General features: G+C 36.3%; 1 protein-coding gene across 1 annotated transcript in view; it reads left to right on the top strand.

Annotated features, from left to right (window-relative positions):
* The first annotated feature begins 811 nt into the window (after positions 1-811).
* Positions 812-18,824, top strand: part of Cntnap2 (contactin associated protein 2) — a 2,081,518-nt gene continuing 2,063,505 nt past the window's right edge. Inside the window, exon 1 of the mRNA XM_042273149.2 lies at positions 812-1,653. Coding sequence (XP_042129083.1) covers positions 1,557-1,653 — 97 coding nt within the window. The 5' untranslated portion in view covers positions 812-1,556. The remainder of the gene's footprint in view (positions 1,654-18,824) is intronic.

Raw genomic sequence — 18,824 nt, 5'->3', positions numbered from 1 at the left:
TTAGGAAAACAAATCAGTGTAGAGTGTGGCTAGATGGGAGTTGAGAGGAAAAGCTTGAGACTTATTATTGGAATCATCTAAATGATTAAAGAAAACATCCTCTCTATAGTCCTTCCTAGTTCTTAATACTTGCAATGCCGTAAGTACTCTGAAATAATTATCATTTGACTGCTTATTTACTCTAGTTTTTCGATTGGGTTTGTTTGTGTTTGTGTTTGCTAGAGTGTGGTTTTCTAAGCATCATGTGTTTGGTGAATATGTGTATACGTATGTATGTGCATATATATGAGTAAATATGAATTAATTACACATGTAAAACATCTGCATTAGGTACATCTGCAATCCTCGGGTTCTGCTTCATCCAGTCAGGATGTTTAGAGCTGTCACTTGGTGTTATGACCACTCGTAAGACTGCCTTTGGGACGCGTAATGGTGGTTCCCGGGGGTTCGAAGCTCCAGGAGCCTGTACCATCTCTATCCGAAGGGGAGGAGAGAAAGCATCCCAGCAAGGGGTTTCTCCCTCCTACCGCTGGGTCAGGGACTAGCCAGGTCTGGAGCAGGGTTCTTAGATTACACAGCAAATTCCCAACTTCAGCACCACAGACAGCAGCACCTCCCGCCTAGAGAGAGGCGCATACCTCCAGCCTTGGCCAGGACTCCAGCTAATGGACCTGGGTCGGTGGCTTCCTTCTCTCTTTTCCTTCCAAACCAGACGAGGGCAGGGCAGAAAGGTTGTTACAGCAAGAGGAGTACGGTAGGAAAAGAAGAGGAGGAGGAGGAGGAGGAGGAGGAGGAGGAGGAGGAGGAGGAGGAGGAGGAGGAGGAGGAGGGGCCGGGGAGGGAAACAAGAAGGGAAGAGGGGGAAGGCTTCCCTTTGCCAGGCTCGCCCGGGTCTGCAGGCGCTGCTGGAGGCAGCGGCTTCTCCAGCTCCTGGCTGCTGTGGTCGCTGCTGCTGTGACTCTCAAGCTAGAGATGCTTCTCAGTGCCGCGCCGCGCTGAGGCCAAGCGAGCACCCGGGGCTGTGCTCCACTCCGCACATCCTTGATCTCATCCTGGGAGCTGACAGCCTACTGGAAACCCCTCTGAGTCGCGCTGCCCAGTGCACCCGAGCGCTCGCCCGCAGTGGCTACAGCAGCATCGCTGGACACATAGCTCTCCGGTTCTCTCCTGCAGGCTCAGTGCTCTCCAGATTTCCCCCACGCGTCCTTTGGTGATTTTTTTTTTTCCAGAAGAGAGGGCGGGGTAGGTGTCAGTCCCCTCCTCTCTCTCTCACCCCTCCTATTCCTCCTCGGTTTGAATTTCTTCCCCTGGCATTTCACTGGCTCGCAGAGCAAGAGACCAGACCCACACAGAAGGGAAAACAAGGCTGTGCCTCCCCTGCTACTGCCAGCCCAGAATTGGAACCTGGAGGGGGTGAGGGGAGAGGAAACCAAGCAGGAGGAGCTTGGTTTCCTCTCGCATCTGAGGACAGACCAGCTCCTTTCAAGAACCCCACTGTGAGGCGAACTGCATCTCCGCAGCGAGCTTTTGGAGTACCGCTGGCCCGGAGGCAAAGGATGGTGGTGTCTAGGAGAGCAGGCTGCAGGGCAGCGCTCTCGCTCTGGATTCTCAGCAGCTTCATCTGCAGAGCCTGGATGGCTCCCTCCACGTTCCGTAAGTAGCCCTCTCCTGTCCGCGGCTCCGTGTTGGAGCCACTTCAGTGCCGCATTGGTGTAAGGGCGCCCAGGCATCAACTCCGAGGAGCATTCGCAGTTTTGCCCCTGGTGTATGTTTGTGTGCATGTATGTGTGTCGGATGCCTGGCACTTGCCACTGCCGCAAAGAAGCAGAGAAACTCTAAACCCAGGGAGCTCCTTGTTTGGTGAAGACGATATTCATAGTGCTGGATGCTTCTGGAAAGTTGTTCCTAGTCTTAAAGATTGCTCCGCAACTGCTTGGTTAGAGTGATTAGAGTGATGAGTGTGGTCATTTCTTGGGACCGATCTGTGCAGACTGGAGACGATTACATTTTACTTGGGTAGTGCAGAAGACGAGCAGAAGTTTCTGATTTTTATTGATGGTTTAACTTACGCATTGGTCTGAGGAGGAAAGAGGAACATACTTCAAGCAGTTTGGGCGCCTATGGATTCACTGATAGCCTCTGTACTCTTAAAAAAAGTTAATGCTCATTTAGCAGTTGAATATACATACATACATACATATATAAACATATATATTAAAATTAAGTCTTATATGGGAACCGACAATGTGCTAATTACTTAGTAGTTTGAAGTAACGGGGGCATGACTCATCCAGGCCATGACTTGGGACTGCTAGTGCAAATGTTATTAATGGATAATGAAGAGATGGTTTGAAAGTTTTTAGAAAAATGATGCAGCTGCTCAAAATGTGTGTTTTAAAGGAAGAGGGAGTTATGATTCGTGTTTTGATGAGGTTTAGAAGAAATGGAAGATTCCAGCTCATTTCTGCATTGCTTTAGAAATGCGTACTGTGTGTGAAGGGAGGGAAGGCATAGCTGGCTTTGGCCGAGAAAGAGTTAAATGCTGAACTGATTTTCTGTTGTACTTTGCAAAGTGTTCCTAAGCACAGCCTTGTTTCTGAGGATGGGTGAATCCACTGGGGAAGGAGTATGGAGCTGTGGAGTTCAGAGGAAAATGCTCTCTTCTTAGGATAGATAAGTTGAGTAGATTCCAGATGCCTCACATGTGTTTCAGTCCTTCCTCTATTTATAGTTCTGTGGACGTATTCCTGCTCACTGTTGTCTATGTTTCGGTATTAATATTATCATTCCATCGTACAAAATATTAATAAGAGTAGCCTTGAAATGAGCTTTATGTGTTGTGTTCAACAATCATCTACTGTGCTATCATTATTAGTATTTTCACATATTCCCTGACTACCTTCTATGGGCTTCTTTGCAGTGCTTAAAGATAGAGAAATGCAAGAAAAAAAGAGAGCTAAGTTGTAGTGAACTTAAAAAAGCAAACATTATGGTAGTCTCAGAACACAAACAAACCTAAAAAAATATATATTTTTTTATCTATGTTCATTCTATAGGATACATGGAAAAAGTAAAGCTAGACTCCTTGATGTTGACATCTACAAAAATATGTAACACTACCCATGAAAAATTATTCTGATGGAATTTCAATTTCCATTTCAAAATATGTTAGTGTAGTAGTATAGAATTTGCTTCTATGTCTCCTATAAACTCACTAAAAGTTAAAGTATGTTGTATTCTCTGATCTGAATTCCTACTTGCCAATAGCTTTCAGAATTCTATATCTCATCTTTCTGTATGCCTTAGTAGAAATGGGTCAATCTGAATCAATCACCATGTGTTCAGAATGTTACATTTTCCCTTATTACATTGCTATAGTTCAAAGATTAAAAAGTTGTTATTTCAGAAATATGTGCTTAGTTTTTACTACCTAGAATTCAATGAAAAATAACACAAAAAATCACTACTTTAAAAATATTTGTGTTTAGCTTTAGGATTTATTTAGTTTTCATTCTATATAATGTAAATAGTTAAAATATGTAATGGATTGATTGAGATAGGTTTTTATTACATTTGAATTTAAGCTCTGAGACACAAGCCCAAAGTTGTCCTAAATCTTGGAATTGAATTTAATAATGACTAATACTTGAACTTAGTGATGAGATTGAACTTTCAAATTTATTTTATTTTTATGCATAATGAAAATTATTTATTTTATGTTGTACTTATTTTTGAAGTATTGTATGATAGTTATGTTTTTAATACCTAGAAAGACTCAAGGCAGCAAAAAACGGTAACTCCATGAATTTAAGTTAATGAACAGCTCAACCAGGAGGGGTCATCATGACACAAAAAGTAGCAGAAAACTCATGTAGTTCGTGCTTTGAAAATATGATGACTATGCTCAAATATCCTTTTCCCGAGTAACTTTGTAGTAGAGAAGGCATATTTCGTATAGATGATTAGTATTTTGAATTTCATAATATGTATTTTCAGTAGACCATTGCTTAAGGCTTGTCTCTTTTGCTGTTCTGGGCATGTACATAAAGGTTGCTCATCCTATAGGTTGCTCATCCTATTTTTTTGTACACACATTTCAATTTAAATTAAAAGAAGTTCATTTCTTAGATCGTTTAAAAATATGATCGATTTCTATGTGATAATTAGAAAGATGTGACGCTGAGCTGAGAAGTGTATGCTTCTTTTCTTGTGAAAGTCCATGCGAAAGGCTCAGGAGCACGCCACCACCAGGGGGTAAATTGATTAGACCATGCTTTCAAGACTTACAGAGCTGTCCTAAATGACAGGGGACTTCAGATAGAACTTAGTAAATCTGATGCTTAAATATTATTGAAATTTCACTTAAGTAAGTGTTTGCTCCTAAAGGCCAATTCATGTGATTCTTACTTAACTATTCTCATATGATTTACTTGAATCTTATATTGTGAAATGTGTTTTGCAAGTAGTTGAAAATATCTTAAAAATATACTGTTACATATATGGCATATACAAACACATGCACATATATGTGATTTAAATATATATTAAAATATAGAGACATATAACATGATATCATATATATCAAAATAGCTGTAAATATGTGAACATTTATATATTATGTAGCATTATGTAACAATTTTACTTTATTGTCAAGTTCATAGTTAGGACTTTTCCTGTACAAAATATGAGACTGTGATCAAAATATGAAATGATAGTATATAACTCTATTTCCTCTTTCCTAAATTCATATATTTTTCGCCAAAGTGGTATTTTCAAATATAACATATGAAAAATAATATTGAATAAAATCCCATCACTTTACATCTAGTTCAATCAGAATAGTGAGTTTTTTCAACTGAGAACATGCTTTTGATCAATAGGATTCACTGGGGAAAAGGGTTATACATTTTTTAAATACTGCAAATTAGTAAAAAGGAAATGGTTAACTGGTTGGAGATAAATACACTTCTTAGTTTATAGGCATTGACACTGCTACTCAGATAATGATAATTTTTATGTTTTAATCATTTACCACAAAGTAGGACTAATTTTCATAAAACATACTCCCATATATTTAATACATCTTTCAATTAACTTTCATGCATTTATACATATGTAATTCATCATTTGTGAGAATTTCAAAGCTGTTTTTTGTATACTGTATTTTAAAACAGACTTATAAAGTATGTTTCCAATATTTTGAGTAGCACCAATTTTCAAGTTCTATAATTACTTTAAGCTTCTATTTTATTGGTCTGAATTAATAAATCCTATTAGCAAAAAGGACTTAATAAATCATTAAAAATGAAGGAATCAGCCTTTCTGCCTGGTAAGTTGTGTATTGATTAGAAGATAGAGTCTGTGATATATCTAAACCTAATTCACTTTTCTTTTTTAAAAATGGGTATATTTATTTGTTATAAAAGTAGAGACTATGCATGTATTCTATGCTTTAAAATTCTTAAATAAAATCTAGTTTGTATTCTTATTAAAAATTCCAACTATATGCTAGAGAAATTTCTGGGTTACTAAATTGCCTCCTGTGCAAACATGAAGACCAGACTTGGATCCCCAGAATACATCTAAATACTAATTTTGTGATGCACATCTATAAGCCTACTGATGGTTGAATGGAGACAGTTATGTTGTAGAATATTAGTTAAAGATGTGTTGCATTTGTTTATGCTGTGGAACATTTGTTTAATGATGCAAAGATGTGCTGCATTCGTTGATGTTGCATTTGTTCAGCTGTGAAGTTGTGTTATTTTGCCTGTCTAAAACACCTGATTGGTCTAATAAAGAGCTGAATGGCCAATAGCCAGGCAGAAGAAAGGATAGGCAGGGCTGGCAGGAAGAGAGAACAAATAGCTGGAGAAATCTGGACAGAGAAGATTGAGAAATGAGAAGAGGAGGAGAAGAGGGCATCAGCGGGCAGTCACCCACTAAACCACCAGCCATAGAGTAATAAGTAAAGAAAGGTATATAGGAGAGTAAGGTAAAAGCCCAGAGACCAGAGGTAGATGGGATAATTTAAGTTAAGAAAAGCTGGCTAGAAAGAAGCCAGGCTGGACATTTATAAGTAATAATAATCCTCCATGTGATTTATTTGGGAGCTGGGTGGCAGGCTCTCCCAAAGAGCCAAAGAGTAAAACCAACCAACAATATAGGTGGATCCACAGAGACTACTGGACAAGCAGTCTCGCCAATTATTGAGCTCCAGATTCATGAGATAGACAGTATCAACAACAACAGCCAATAAGTAATAGAGGAAGAAACTTGACTTAAAATTCTGGCTTCCATATGCACAGGCACCCTGTATGAATGCAAGTGCACACACACACAAAAAAAACCCACACAGACACATATGCTACAAAACAGCAAGTATAAATTTCTGCAACACCAATGATCATGTCAGAGTGGATGGAGAAAAGCCTGCAATACCTCTACTCTACACAAAGAACTATAGGCAACTGAAGAAAGCTGGAAGTAGGAGAGGTGGTTTCTCCCAGGAAAGAGCATATCAATTGATGTCTAGTGACAAATGGTCAGCCCTGAAGACATACATAGAAGTAGCATTATATGGACTGAGATATATTTAGGAATATATATGTATATACATAAACATAGATGTATAGAATAAAAGTTAATAAAAAAGGAGGCTATGAATTTAAAGGAGAGTATGGATAGGTATATGAGAAGATTTGAAGGGAGTAAAGGGAAGGGAGAAACAATATAATTACAATGTATTCTAAAAGATACAGGGAAAATGGATACCTGTTGTCAGCATAGTGATTAATATTAATAAAATGAAGAAATACAATTGTGTATGCACATGTTTTTACACACTGGCTTTGATTTAAAAATTATTTGCTTTGTCTTTTTTTAATATTTCCAAAGTAAATAATAGAGTACACAATAATATAATCCATCAAAAACAGTTGTGTGTGAAGTAAATTCTCTATTTTTTTCAATATCATTACTTTAAGTTGGATATTACCAGCATTTCCATAGAGATGAGTATTTTCCAAAAATCAGCTATCAGAAACTTCAGATATATGTCTATAATCACTTATTACTCAATTGTTAGGATGCTACATGTTTATTTTTTGCTATTTTACATATATGAATAGTAATGAGATGACTTTTAAATATTTTAAGTTGGAAAATAAGATGACTTCTAACACAATGTAAATTTGAAATTATGGATTTTATCTTCTCCTGAGATCTATAGAATATACATGTTGGGATGTAGAAATGTGCCCTGTTTCTTGTTCGTAATTGTTAATATTATCAGGAATAAAATATAGTTGAGACACTTAGCCTCCCTTTGCACATCACTGGGAAGCATAAGGGATATGTCAAACTCTTCATTTACATTCCAAGTTGTCTGAGAAAACCCCCATTCTGTAGACAGATACACATGAAGAAGTGGCCAGTGCAATAAGAGTGGTAGTATGAGGAAAACTATGTTGATCCATTCTTCCAATACCTGGAGACTCTGTTGGACATTAGAATGAAGATTAATGAAACCAGTTGTCTCACATTTAACCCCCATGTTTTCATATCAAACATAATTGTATAGAGGTTAATATTTGAGGTCCACCTGAGTCCCTTTCTGATCAAGAATTCAAGAAGAGAAGAGAATTTTGATTATTGTGCCAGCTAAAACCACAAAATGCTGTATTTTCCCATAATGACATTATTTATAATTGAAGAAAACAAGTAGAAGAGAATTTCTGCAGGCTTTAGAATCAAGGAGTGAGTATGTTTGTTTTTCTCATGCGATATGCTGTAAGTAGGAGAATTGCAGTTTTTATGTGATTTCCTCAGTGTCTCTTTCATTCCTTCTTTTTGCATGGCTCTATTAATGATATTTATTTCAGTGAGAAGAGCTTTCCTATCCAGAGTGAATAATATTACCATTTAGCCACATAGCCTGGTCGTAGAGTGCTCCCTGCAGGTTCACTTCCATCCGATTTATGTAGCAGGTGAATTCCACAACTTTACTGGCCTGTTCCTTCATGTCCACTTTTATGCTCCTCATCCCTTCTATGCAGTTATGAAGACACTGATACTCCCAGTCATCGATGCTGTGACAAACAGCACAGCTGTACTTCGACATCAAAGTCAATTATTTCCTTAGCTGGAAACTTTGTACAAGGATCACTTTAAACTCTTGCTTAGTTCATTTGGGTGGCAGACAAATCATACTAACAGCTTGAAGTATTTGACTTTTTTTTTTTTTTTTTTTTTTACACTCCAGATTTTTAAACCTCCCCTGATAGTAGGAAATCTGGAAATAAAGATGTAGTCATTGGCTCCAAGTTTGCTTGCTGAAGATAACATATCTTTGGTACACTGTAAAAGTGTCGAAGAAATATAGAAGTGCTCCTGAGAGCTACAGCATACATTTTTCTTCTGATTTGAGATAGTTTGAAATGCTCTCATAAATATGAATACTAATTATCCTTTTTAATGTTTTAATGCTTATGAAAGTGATAAAATTAACTCTGGGAATATTTACTAGGGAAAATATCCTCAAACATAAAACAAATGTTGTTTGTTTAGAGTTTTTCCTTTTCTAGTATATCCATTCCTTCTGTTATTTGCACTGGGATGGTGGGCTGAGATGTGAATATCAAGAAATGACAGTCGAGAGAGGTGTGACCTACATACACACTGTCAGATTTGCTAAGCTGGTGCTGCGTGGTGCATCTGAGTTGGAATTGTGCTATATAAACTTTAATGAAATTCAACAAGGATTTACTCACCTCACTGTCATAATGTCATGTTGGAATAATATGTGCAAAGAAAAGTTTTCTCTGTGATACAATTTCCTACTCACTGCTGCTACCATATCAGTTTTGTCTTTCTGTAATGCTATGATTTGAGCTATGCACAGATGAAAGCAAATGTACACAGTCTGAAGAAAACAGCTTTTGAAGTGGAGAAGCATCATGAGTTAACAAACAAAACACCACATTTGGATTTTTATCATTTAAAAATTGAAGGTGCCTATTGTAACTCATATGGACCCAGTTATTTGAACTAATGTAAAATGTAGGCTGATTAAATATAAACACCCTGCTAAGTAATGTTCCTAGGAAGCCACCATGTGATATAAATTGAATTGTTAAGTGTTCTAAAAGTATATAACATCTACTGTTAGACACTGAGTGTCTATTTTTCAGATATTGGATAGTATTCAGTAATGGAAGAACATTATAGGCAATGCCATGTTTCCAGATGTTAGCATATTTTTGTATCAGTGATTGTTTAGAATATGTTGATCACATAGACTATAATGGCCTGTTTTGATTTATATTACTTAAAATGATCATAAATGTAGAATGGGAATTTACAATTTTATACAATATATTTGAAATATTTTTAAAGTAAATATGCCCAGATAAATAAAATAATATGCATCAAAAATACTTTTCAAATAATTAAATGAGTGTATTATGTTAATAGAATTTGAAATATCAGGTTTTCAGATAAATAAAGAGGGAAAAGTATTTTAAGGTCAAGCAAACAAAAAATATTTTAATCCTGGGATTATTTGTCCTACTCATGTATCCCTAGCCACAAAGTGACTGAAACTGAATATATCTAAAGAGTCCTTCACAACATGATGTGTGAAATTGCCACTATCCCATAAGAAAACTTCTGTTTGGCTCATAGAACCACCAACTGGCAAGTATTCAAATACCTTTTATTAGTCATAAAAATAATGGTCAACACTTAAATAATTTGGCTAACGCTCTACCTTCTAATATGTAAACAACATGAAATTATGCCTAACATGGGAGTGGCTCATCATAGTAACAATGAAATCTTCAAGGATCGTATTTTTCAGGTTGCAAGGACTCGCCTATTTTTCATGAATTAGTCAACAAATGAGTAATTTAAGCAGAGAACGTCCTCTCTCATTTTGCTTTCTGGGGCTTTACCTTAATGTGTGAATAAGAAGAAAAATTTAACAAGATGTGGTCATGCACACCTTTAATTTCAGCACTTGGGAGGTGGAGACAGGTAGATTTCTTGAGTTCAAGGGCAGCCTGATCTACATAGTGAGTTCCAGGACAACCAGAGCTACATAGTGAGACCCTGTCTCAAAATTTATATATAATTACATCATTTGTCCCCATGACTTTCCTCCATCCAACCACACCCATGTGCTCACTGTTATCTCCTCTCTCCTTTCAAATTGCTGTTTTACACACACACACACACACACACACACGCACGCACGCACGCACGCACGCACACACACTTAATTGTTACAGAATTTTCCACATCAAGTAAACTCCTTTAATAATAACTCCAGGCTTCAGCAGATATTGTTAGCTGTTATACTCAGGAAAGATACAATGTACTTGTCCCCTAGCCCTTACAACCGTACTTCAATGTGCAGGTGAGGAAACCAAGGCACACAAGGGAATTAAACACCGCACCTAAGTCAGCAGCATGGACTCTTCCTATGCCTTTGATTTGATGCACAGTGCAGCTGGCTGGGAAGGAACCCTGCTCAAATGCTCTAAGTAATTACGAACCTCCACTTGTATCCATGTGGCCTTTGAAATGCCCACTGACTGCTTCTCTAGACACAACGGGGAATGGCCTACTGCCCCAATGTTTCCAGGTTTGGTTTATTCATAGTCATATCATTTTATGCTTGGTGGTTTCAAAATGTATTGTCAGACAGAAAATATATATGATACACACATTGTGTAGATCTTTCAATTATAAGGTAATTAAGTCATTTTTGCTTACTAAACAGAACTTTTACAAGGCAATTTAGTTCTTTTGAGACTTATCATTACTGATATTCAAACATTTATTTAAAATTATATAGAATATTAAATTGCTTTGTCAAGAATGCTTAAAATCTGATTTAAAATCAAATCTCAATATATCCTGAAGAGGATTTTTACAAACTATACCCCAAACTGTAAACATCGTTGCCAGTTGCTAAATCTATAGCCTGACTTTAGAATGATCATTTCATATTAACTAGTCTGTAAAGCATTTTTGAGATTCTTTAGAGATGTTTTCTTCACTGGCAGGGAGAACACACATAGTCCATTTTAGAGCAATGTCCTTCTTGACTCTAATTCCTGCTTTCTGGTCTTGTCACTGGTGTTATAGTGAGGGTTTTTATCATTTCCCCAAAGTCTTAACTCTGTAGCCTTCCACAAGCTTCTAGGCTTCCTATCTTGCTCCTAGATTTATCAATGATAGTGAAATAATAAATCAAGTTTTCAAATATATTTTTAGGTTTGGTATGCTCTTCCTTTAATATCTTTGCTTTAATTTTAATAATTTTTTCTCATGATATATGATAATAAAATTTACTAATATAATACATTAGTCTTGATACTTGTATGCTCGGTAATAGTTCTATCACATTAGATAGATCTGACTCCTCAAAAATTTGATGATAAAAAATCACCTGAATATTTACCTGAAACACCTAAATCCAGAATCCCTTTCCTGTTACATTATTGTTGTGTGGAGTTGTCCTACTGTACCATAAAACACCAGTATCTCCTGCGAACTTGCTTCATCCCTCCACCCGATTCTTCCTAACCTTAAGGAACCACTATTTTACTCTCAAAATCTTTGTAACTTTTGATTTCCCATGAATGTTTGGTTTTAATGCCTATATCACATCACCGAACATAAAGTGCTCCAGTTTTATCAATGATGTTTCAAATGGCACAATTCCATTCATTTTATGGCTGTCTGGTATTTCAATGTGCATATGCATAAATTATCTTTATCCAGCTACTGCGGATAGGAATTTAAATTGTTTTGATTTGGTAGATGTTGTAAGTAACAATACAAAAATCATGAAAGTGACTGTGTCTCTAGCACAAGGATTTTTGTTTGTTTTGGTTTTATAGTCAGAAGAAGAATTGCTGCACCATAAGATGCTTTATTCTTAAACTTTTGAGGACCCTCCACACTATTTGCCATAATGAACTTACTAATTTACAGTCTAACAAGCAATGTACAAAGAAATACCACTGTTTAGTGCAAATCCTAACCTAGTCATCTACTTCTCCACAATTACCTGTCTCTTTAATATCATCTCATTGCTGCTAAACATTTATGTGTTACAATCTATCTGAAATAATGTCCTGGCACTATGAGCACTGGGACATTCTGAGGTCAATCACACGGTCATATAACTCATCAGCTAGTATGCTTTCTTGTAAAAATACATTTTCTTGTTTGTCTTTTGCTGCTTTAACTTAAAGTTGTTCCTCTCGCAAACCTCAGGATTTTGGGCTAGATTGGAATACTACCTCCATGTGCCAGTTTGGTCTGAATACAGGTGAAGGAGTGATTTTCCTTCTCCAAGGAGTGATTCTTTAAAAAAATCTAGATTGTTAATGAATATAGGGGTAACAATACTAGTCATCTGATGCAACAATGAAAAGTTACCTCCAAACATAATACAATAAGATATACAAAATATATTTATATACATTATGACTATATGAAACTATAGTCTTTATAGTATAAAAGTATAGCATAAAAGGCTGATAACTCCCAAACTATTTGACTGGATGAATATGTTCAGGGACCTCTATTGTGTTTCACTTAATCCAGAGTTTGATCAAACTCTGCCCATTCCACAGAGCATGGTTTCAAACAAATATATTGAAATGCATGCAGATTAAATATAAGTGATGGTGGAGTTATTGTGCCTCTAAAGTTCATTCAGCACAGTTTATAAATGATGGGCAAAATTTACACATAACTGATAATTTCATATAAAAAGTATAGCGTAAGGGTTGATATTCTCAAATTAGTTATGAAGTGTTACTGACTATTATTTATATTTTAAAATTAGGATGTATGATTTGATAACGAAAGAATAGTATTTAAGTACTGTATGCATTGTGTGTGTGTGTGTGTGTGTGTGTGTGTGTGTGTGTGTATGTGTGTGTTTATGTGTGTCTAGCCTGTGTTAGTTTTACACTTGGGTCTTTTGTTCTGTTTTGAGACAGGATCTCACTATGTAGCCTTGGCTGGTCTGGAAATCACTTCATAGACCAGATGACCTTAAACTCATAGAGATTTTCCTGATTCTGATCACTGAGTAATGGGGTTAAATTCATACACCATAATGCCTGGCTTCATTTTGGAATTTTGTACATACTACCCACCCCTCAACTTTTGGTACCATGCCAATCTGGCACAGTTCCTTTCACCTATTATATTATTTATAATTGTTTTTGCAACTCTGCCCATTGCATGCACATGTGATTTAATTTTCTCTAAGTTCATAATTTGTATGGAGTATGTGTCCATTTACTCTTGATTGGGGTACAAAAAAAAGTGATTATATCAAATGAACTCACATTCAATGGTCAATTCTTATGATGCTGGATAATATACTGGCTTCACTGAATTCACCATATACCTCAAATCACACAAATACTCTGTTATAATGCACAATGGAGAAGGATGCTTAAAACTTTAAAGCTCACTGGCTTACTTTAATCCACTTCTTACCTACATGAATTTCTATCTTATAATGAGAAAATTTATAATCCTGTAAGTTCCACCAAATACTTATGGTTCTAAGGTTTTAAAAAATTTGCCATTTACCCAATAGTCAACTTGATAAAATATCGACATGATACCTTCCTGCAGGATTAGCAGTTGTTGAAAAATATGTTTAATTCTTAGTGACAATTACATTATATGGACTACTAAATAAGATTGCAAGAATTAACATATTCTCTAAGATAAAAGATTAGAATTTTCAAGTATTTATATACTCTAAATGAGCCCTAACACATCTTTCTATATAAGCTTTGTTAAACTCACACATTTGTAAATTTCAATCTAAAGTGATGATCTCCATGTTTAATTTGTGTCCCTAATTGTGTATGGTTAGACTGTAACAGAAACCACAAATTCCTTCATTTTTTTCATACCTAATAACCTTGTAATCAGGAGAAATATAATTGCAACATACTCTCAGTTAAAACAAATTTTATCTGTAAGAAGCATTCATATTACAAAAAATCCTGTATTAAAACAGACATAACCATAAAAATCAAAAAGCCAAAAGGGAACCAAAATATTTCACACAGTACTCCATAGAATAGTGCCAGGACAGGAACTTTGAGGAATGCTTTATATCTGTTTGCTCAATGTGAAATACAACACCTTCTGCGATTTCAATTTATTATCTGTTCTTTATAACTGCAATTTAAGTGGCCTTCATATAATAATAACACGTCTAATGTTATACAATTATTGTATGCAATGGTCTGAAACAGTTTTACAAAAATTACATGATTGCCTCAAATATATGTCCTTGGCCTTTAAACGTATGTTATTATAGTAGCAGAATTGAGAACAGAGTGGGTAAAATTAGAGTTATATATCTACTTTCACAGAGAGATTCCTGAATCTTGCAAACAAAAAATGACATTATGTTATCTATTAAATTGGCATCAGCAGCGCTTTCTTAAAAGCCTTAAGATTTTCTCTTTGTTCATTTGTACATCTGTAATTATAGTATTTAGAAAATGTCTCACACTGTGTTTGTTTCTACATATTGAATTTTCAAACAACAAAAGGGATGACTTTAAGGCTACACAAATCTTAGTACTGGCTGAAGTGCCAGCTTCTCAGACTGGTCCTGAGACAACCATTTCTTTTTTTTTTTTTTTTTGTTGTTGTTGTTTTGTTTTGTTTTGTTTTTGTTTTTTTGAGACAGGGTTTCTTTTTTATTATTATTATTATTATTATTATTATTATTTATTTATTTTACAATACTATTCAGTTCCACATAATAGCCACAGATTCCCTTGCTCTCTCCCCCCCCCCGCCCCCTCCCCTTCCCCTCAGCACACCCCCCATTCCCACCTCCTCCAGATCAAGGCCACCCCCGAGGACTGGGATCGACCCGACAGACTCAGTCCAGGCAGGTCCAGTCCCCTCCTCCCAGATTGAGCCAAGCGTCCCTGCATAAGTCCCAGGTTTCAAACAGCTAACTCATGCAACGAGCCCAGGACCTGGCACCACTGCTGGCAGTGGTCGAGAGACAGCCGGGACTGACCTACTCTGGTGATGGGATGGCCAAACACCCTAATGGTTGTGCCATAAACCCCATCCAAGGACTGAGGAATCTGGATGCAGACATCCACGGCTAGGCCCCGGGTGGAGCACTGGGAGTCTAATTAGTGAGAAAGAGGAGGGTTTATATGAGCGAGAATTGTTGAAACCAGGATTGGATAAAGCACAGGGACAGATAACCAAATGAATGGAAACACATGAACTTTGAACCAAAGGGTGAGGGGCCCCCAACTGGATTGGGCCCTCTGAATAGGTGAGACAGTTGAGAGACAACCATTTCTTAAGAAATATTTTCAAAGGGTCTGCAGAGAGCATGGAGCCCTTAAAGTGCTTGACTTACAGTCATGAAGACTTAAGCTTGATCTGCGGAACTCAAGTTAAAAAAAAATATCCAGGACATGTGATATTTCATAATGAGTTGGTGTGCTCTTTCCTGGGGAAGATTTCTTCTCTTCTTGGCATTCCTTGGCTGTTGTCCTTTATGTAGGTATGAGGCCTTCTGAACTTGGCCCCCAACCTCTCCATCCCAGAATGTCTATTGTTGTCCTTGTTCAGCTCAGATTGAAATAGTCAAGGAATTGAGGCTTTATGGGAGTACACAAAGCCTAAATCCCTAAAATCCAATGTACAAGTAATATTACACAGACTGAGCAGGTGTGTGTGTGTGTGTGTGTGTGTGTGTGTGTGTGTGTGTGTAACAACAATGAATGAAAAAAATGGGGGACAATGTATTTGCAAGGTGGGTTATGTGGGTGTGTTTGGATGGAGGGAAGAGAAGGAAAGGGGAATTGACATAGTTATATTACAATATCAACAGTAAATAAAGTTTAAAATATCCAGGCATAATAGCATGCATTTATAATCTAAGCAGTGGGTTGACAGAGATACTTGGTGCTTTCTGACCAGCCAGATTAGCTAGCCTACTTGATAAAGCCTAGTCTATTGTAACATTCTGTCTTGAACGAACAAGATGGATGAATCCTGTTCCTTGACACTGGAAGCTGTCCTCTGGCCTTGACATGCACGTGTACCCACAATTCACATGATCCTGATAACATGAATTTACACATGTACACACAAACAAATATCTATCAAAGATCTGTTTAAAAACAAATACTGGGCAGTAACATATTTGATAAATTTACTGATTTATATATGGACACACAAGCACTTTCCAATATTTGTTTAGTAGTGACATTATTATTATTTTTTAAACAGAGTCTTTCTATGTAGCCCCAGTTGACTCTGCTCACTTCTTAGACTGGGCTGGTTTGAACTTAAAGTGACACTCCTATATTCCCCAACAGTTGATATTACTAGTGTACAAAACCATATCTGGGCCCATTTTATATACTTCCATGCCATGCTTTTGATTTTCAGCATTAAATAGAAAATGAAATATAATTTGATATTTTGCTTCTATAGACAAAATTCTATCTTGCAGCATTTCATTCAAAATTACCTTAACTGTCCATGTTATAATATCTGTTTTTAATAAGTTTTGTTCAAGTTCCATTTTACTGAGTAGGCATGGAAAAAGATTAAAATTAATAAACCATCTCAACCAGGCTAGAAGTAAGTTTATCAGTGTGAGACTAAGGAAATCCTTTCATGTGATTTCATCTTGAACCTAAAGAGAAACCAGGCAGGCAAACCCTCAGAGGAGAGTGTTTCAAGTAGAGAGCACAACCATCCATTCCAACCTTGGCCAAGAATGGACTGCAGTCTCATATAGAGGCTAAGAACTATTTACAAAGGGTGTTAGGGGAGACATTAGAGCGCTTGCCTCACTAGCATGAAGGCCTGAGTTTGAACCCTAGAACTCAAGTCAAAAAGAAATCCAGGAGCAGTGACAAACACTTGTGATCTAAACAGGGAGGAAAAGGAGATAGGCAGATAGCTGGGCTTGCTGGCCAGTCGGTTTAGCTAGCCTGATCAGCAGCTCTTGAATAAGAGTTTTGTCAAATGAGTGAGGAAAAGGAACATTCTCGAGAGTAAGTGCTTTTTTTTAATAGTTCCTCACTAAAGAGAGAACTAATCATCAGGGAACTATATAGAATACAAAAGTGCTGTCTTTAGTAAAACAGAACATGTTTACTTTATATAAAAAATAAGCATGAAGTGAACCTTATATTCCATAAGAGAACTTAATTATATGACAACATTTGCCATTTTGATCACAGAGCATGTAAATGGATACACATGGAAAACACAGCTTAGATTGGGGTTTATGGGAAAAGAATTTTATTATTGTACCTTTAAAATTACCTTCATACTTTATGTATTTTGAAAATTATATTTGTGTACACTAACTTGCATTTTGATCTTGTTTTTCAGATGACTGATGATTTTGTACTTGAAATCTATTTGATTCAATTTTAAATGCAAAATTCCATTAGGCTAGGAAGAAATCATGCAGCATACAAAAATCAAAATAATACATAAGGAATTTTTCATGAGTATATACACATGAATTTATCTGCTAGATGTGAGGTATGCTAGATGTCTACTCCATGCTATACACAACTGTTTATTATCTAGGTCAGGATTACCTGAATCATCAAGGTTAGCCATCCTAAATGTAAGAATTAAATTTTTATTTGAATTATTAGAACTAACATAGATGCTTCTACACTATTGCTATCTAGCACTCTGAGAACACACCTGAAAATTATAATTATAATTGATGACCTCTTGAAGTATATTGGCATTGATTTTGTCAGTGTTCATGGTTTATGAGTAGAGTCTACATATTCTTTGGGTGAGCGTCTTATAGTGGTTTTAGCACAGGCTTTGCGGTAAAGAAAACTAGAGTTTGGTGTTGGATCTCAGTCAGGATCACAGGAGATGAATTACCATACTTTTGTGCCCAAGATTTCTAATTAGTAGAATGACAATTAATGTCCCCTCAAATGAAAGGCTGACAAAGAATTAAACCTGATGACATGCATCTGTAGGTTATCCTTAATGACGGCTTTGTTGTTTTTAAGTGCATTAAGTATTTATTATACATTTTTATGGGTATACTGCAAGTATGGAGTCTATAAATCTTGCTAAAGCATTGGCAATTGCCTTTGACGTTTATTAACAATTTAGTTAGTTGGGAAGCTAAGGTATATAGCTAGAATAATTTGCAAAAAAAAAAAACCCAGGATAACTACTTTATTTTCTGATCACACAATAGCACATGAAAATAATCCAAAGGTGAAAGAGAAATGTGGTTCTATTATGATAATAAGGATGATGAGTTATACACACACACACACACACACACACACACACACACACTCACACACACGTGCACACACACACATTCATGAATGTGTACTCACTAAATTCATAATTTTATAATGGATGCAACAATATACAAATTTGTTAAACATTATCCAGAGTGTAGTTAGTAATCAATTCAAGTCACTTAATAAAAATTATATTCAATTGTTGTAAAACATGAGAAAATTGCTGAAATATTGTAAACTGTGTACTTAATTATTAAGGCTTATTTTTACAGGGAAAAGGTATCCAGTTACCTTACTCATGGGTAGTTTTGAAGAGCTGTCTGCAAATTAGAGAGCTTGGTGGGCCTAAGGAACATACCCCAAAGTATAAACATTTTCACATAAATGTGTTTGCCATACGTGCAGATGGTATAAAGCTTATTTTCTGAAGTGTGATAAAATGTATAAAAAGAAACATGACTTTAAAAAGTTTGAATT

The sequence above is a fragment of the Peromyscus maniculatus genome, chromosome 3, assembly GCF_049852395.1.
Source record: "Peromyscus maniculatus bairdii isolate BWxNUB_F1_BW_parent chromosome 3, HU_Pman_BW_mat_3.1, whole genome shotgun sequence".
NCBI classification, from domain to species: domain Eukaryota; kingdom Metazoa; phylum Chordata; class Mammalia; order Rodentia; family Cricetidae; genus Peromyscus; species Peromyscus maniculatus.
Note: the sequence above shows the minus strand (reverse complement) of the source record. Positions and strands in the feature narration are given on the sequence as shown.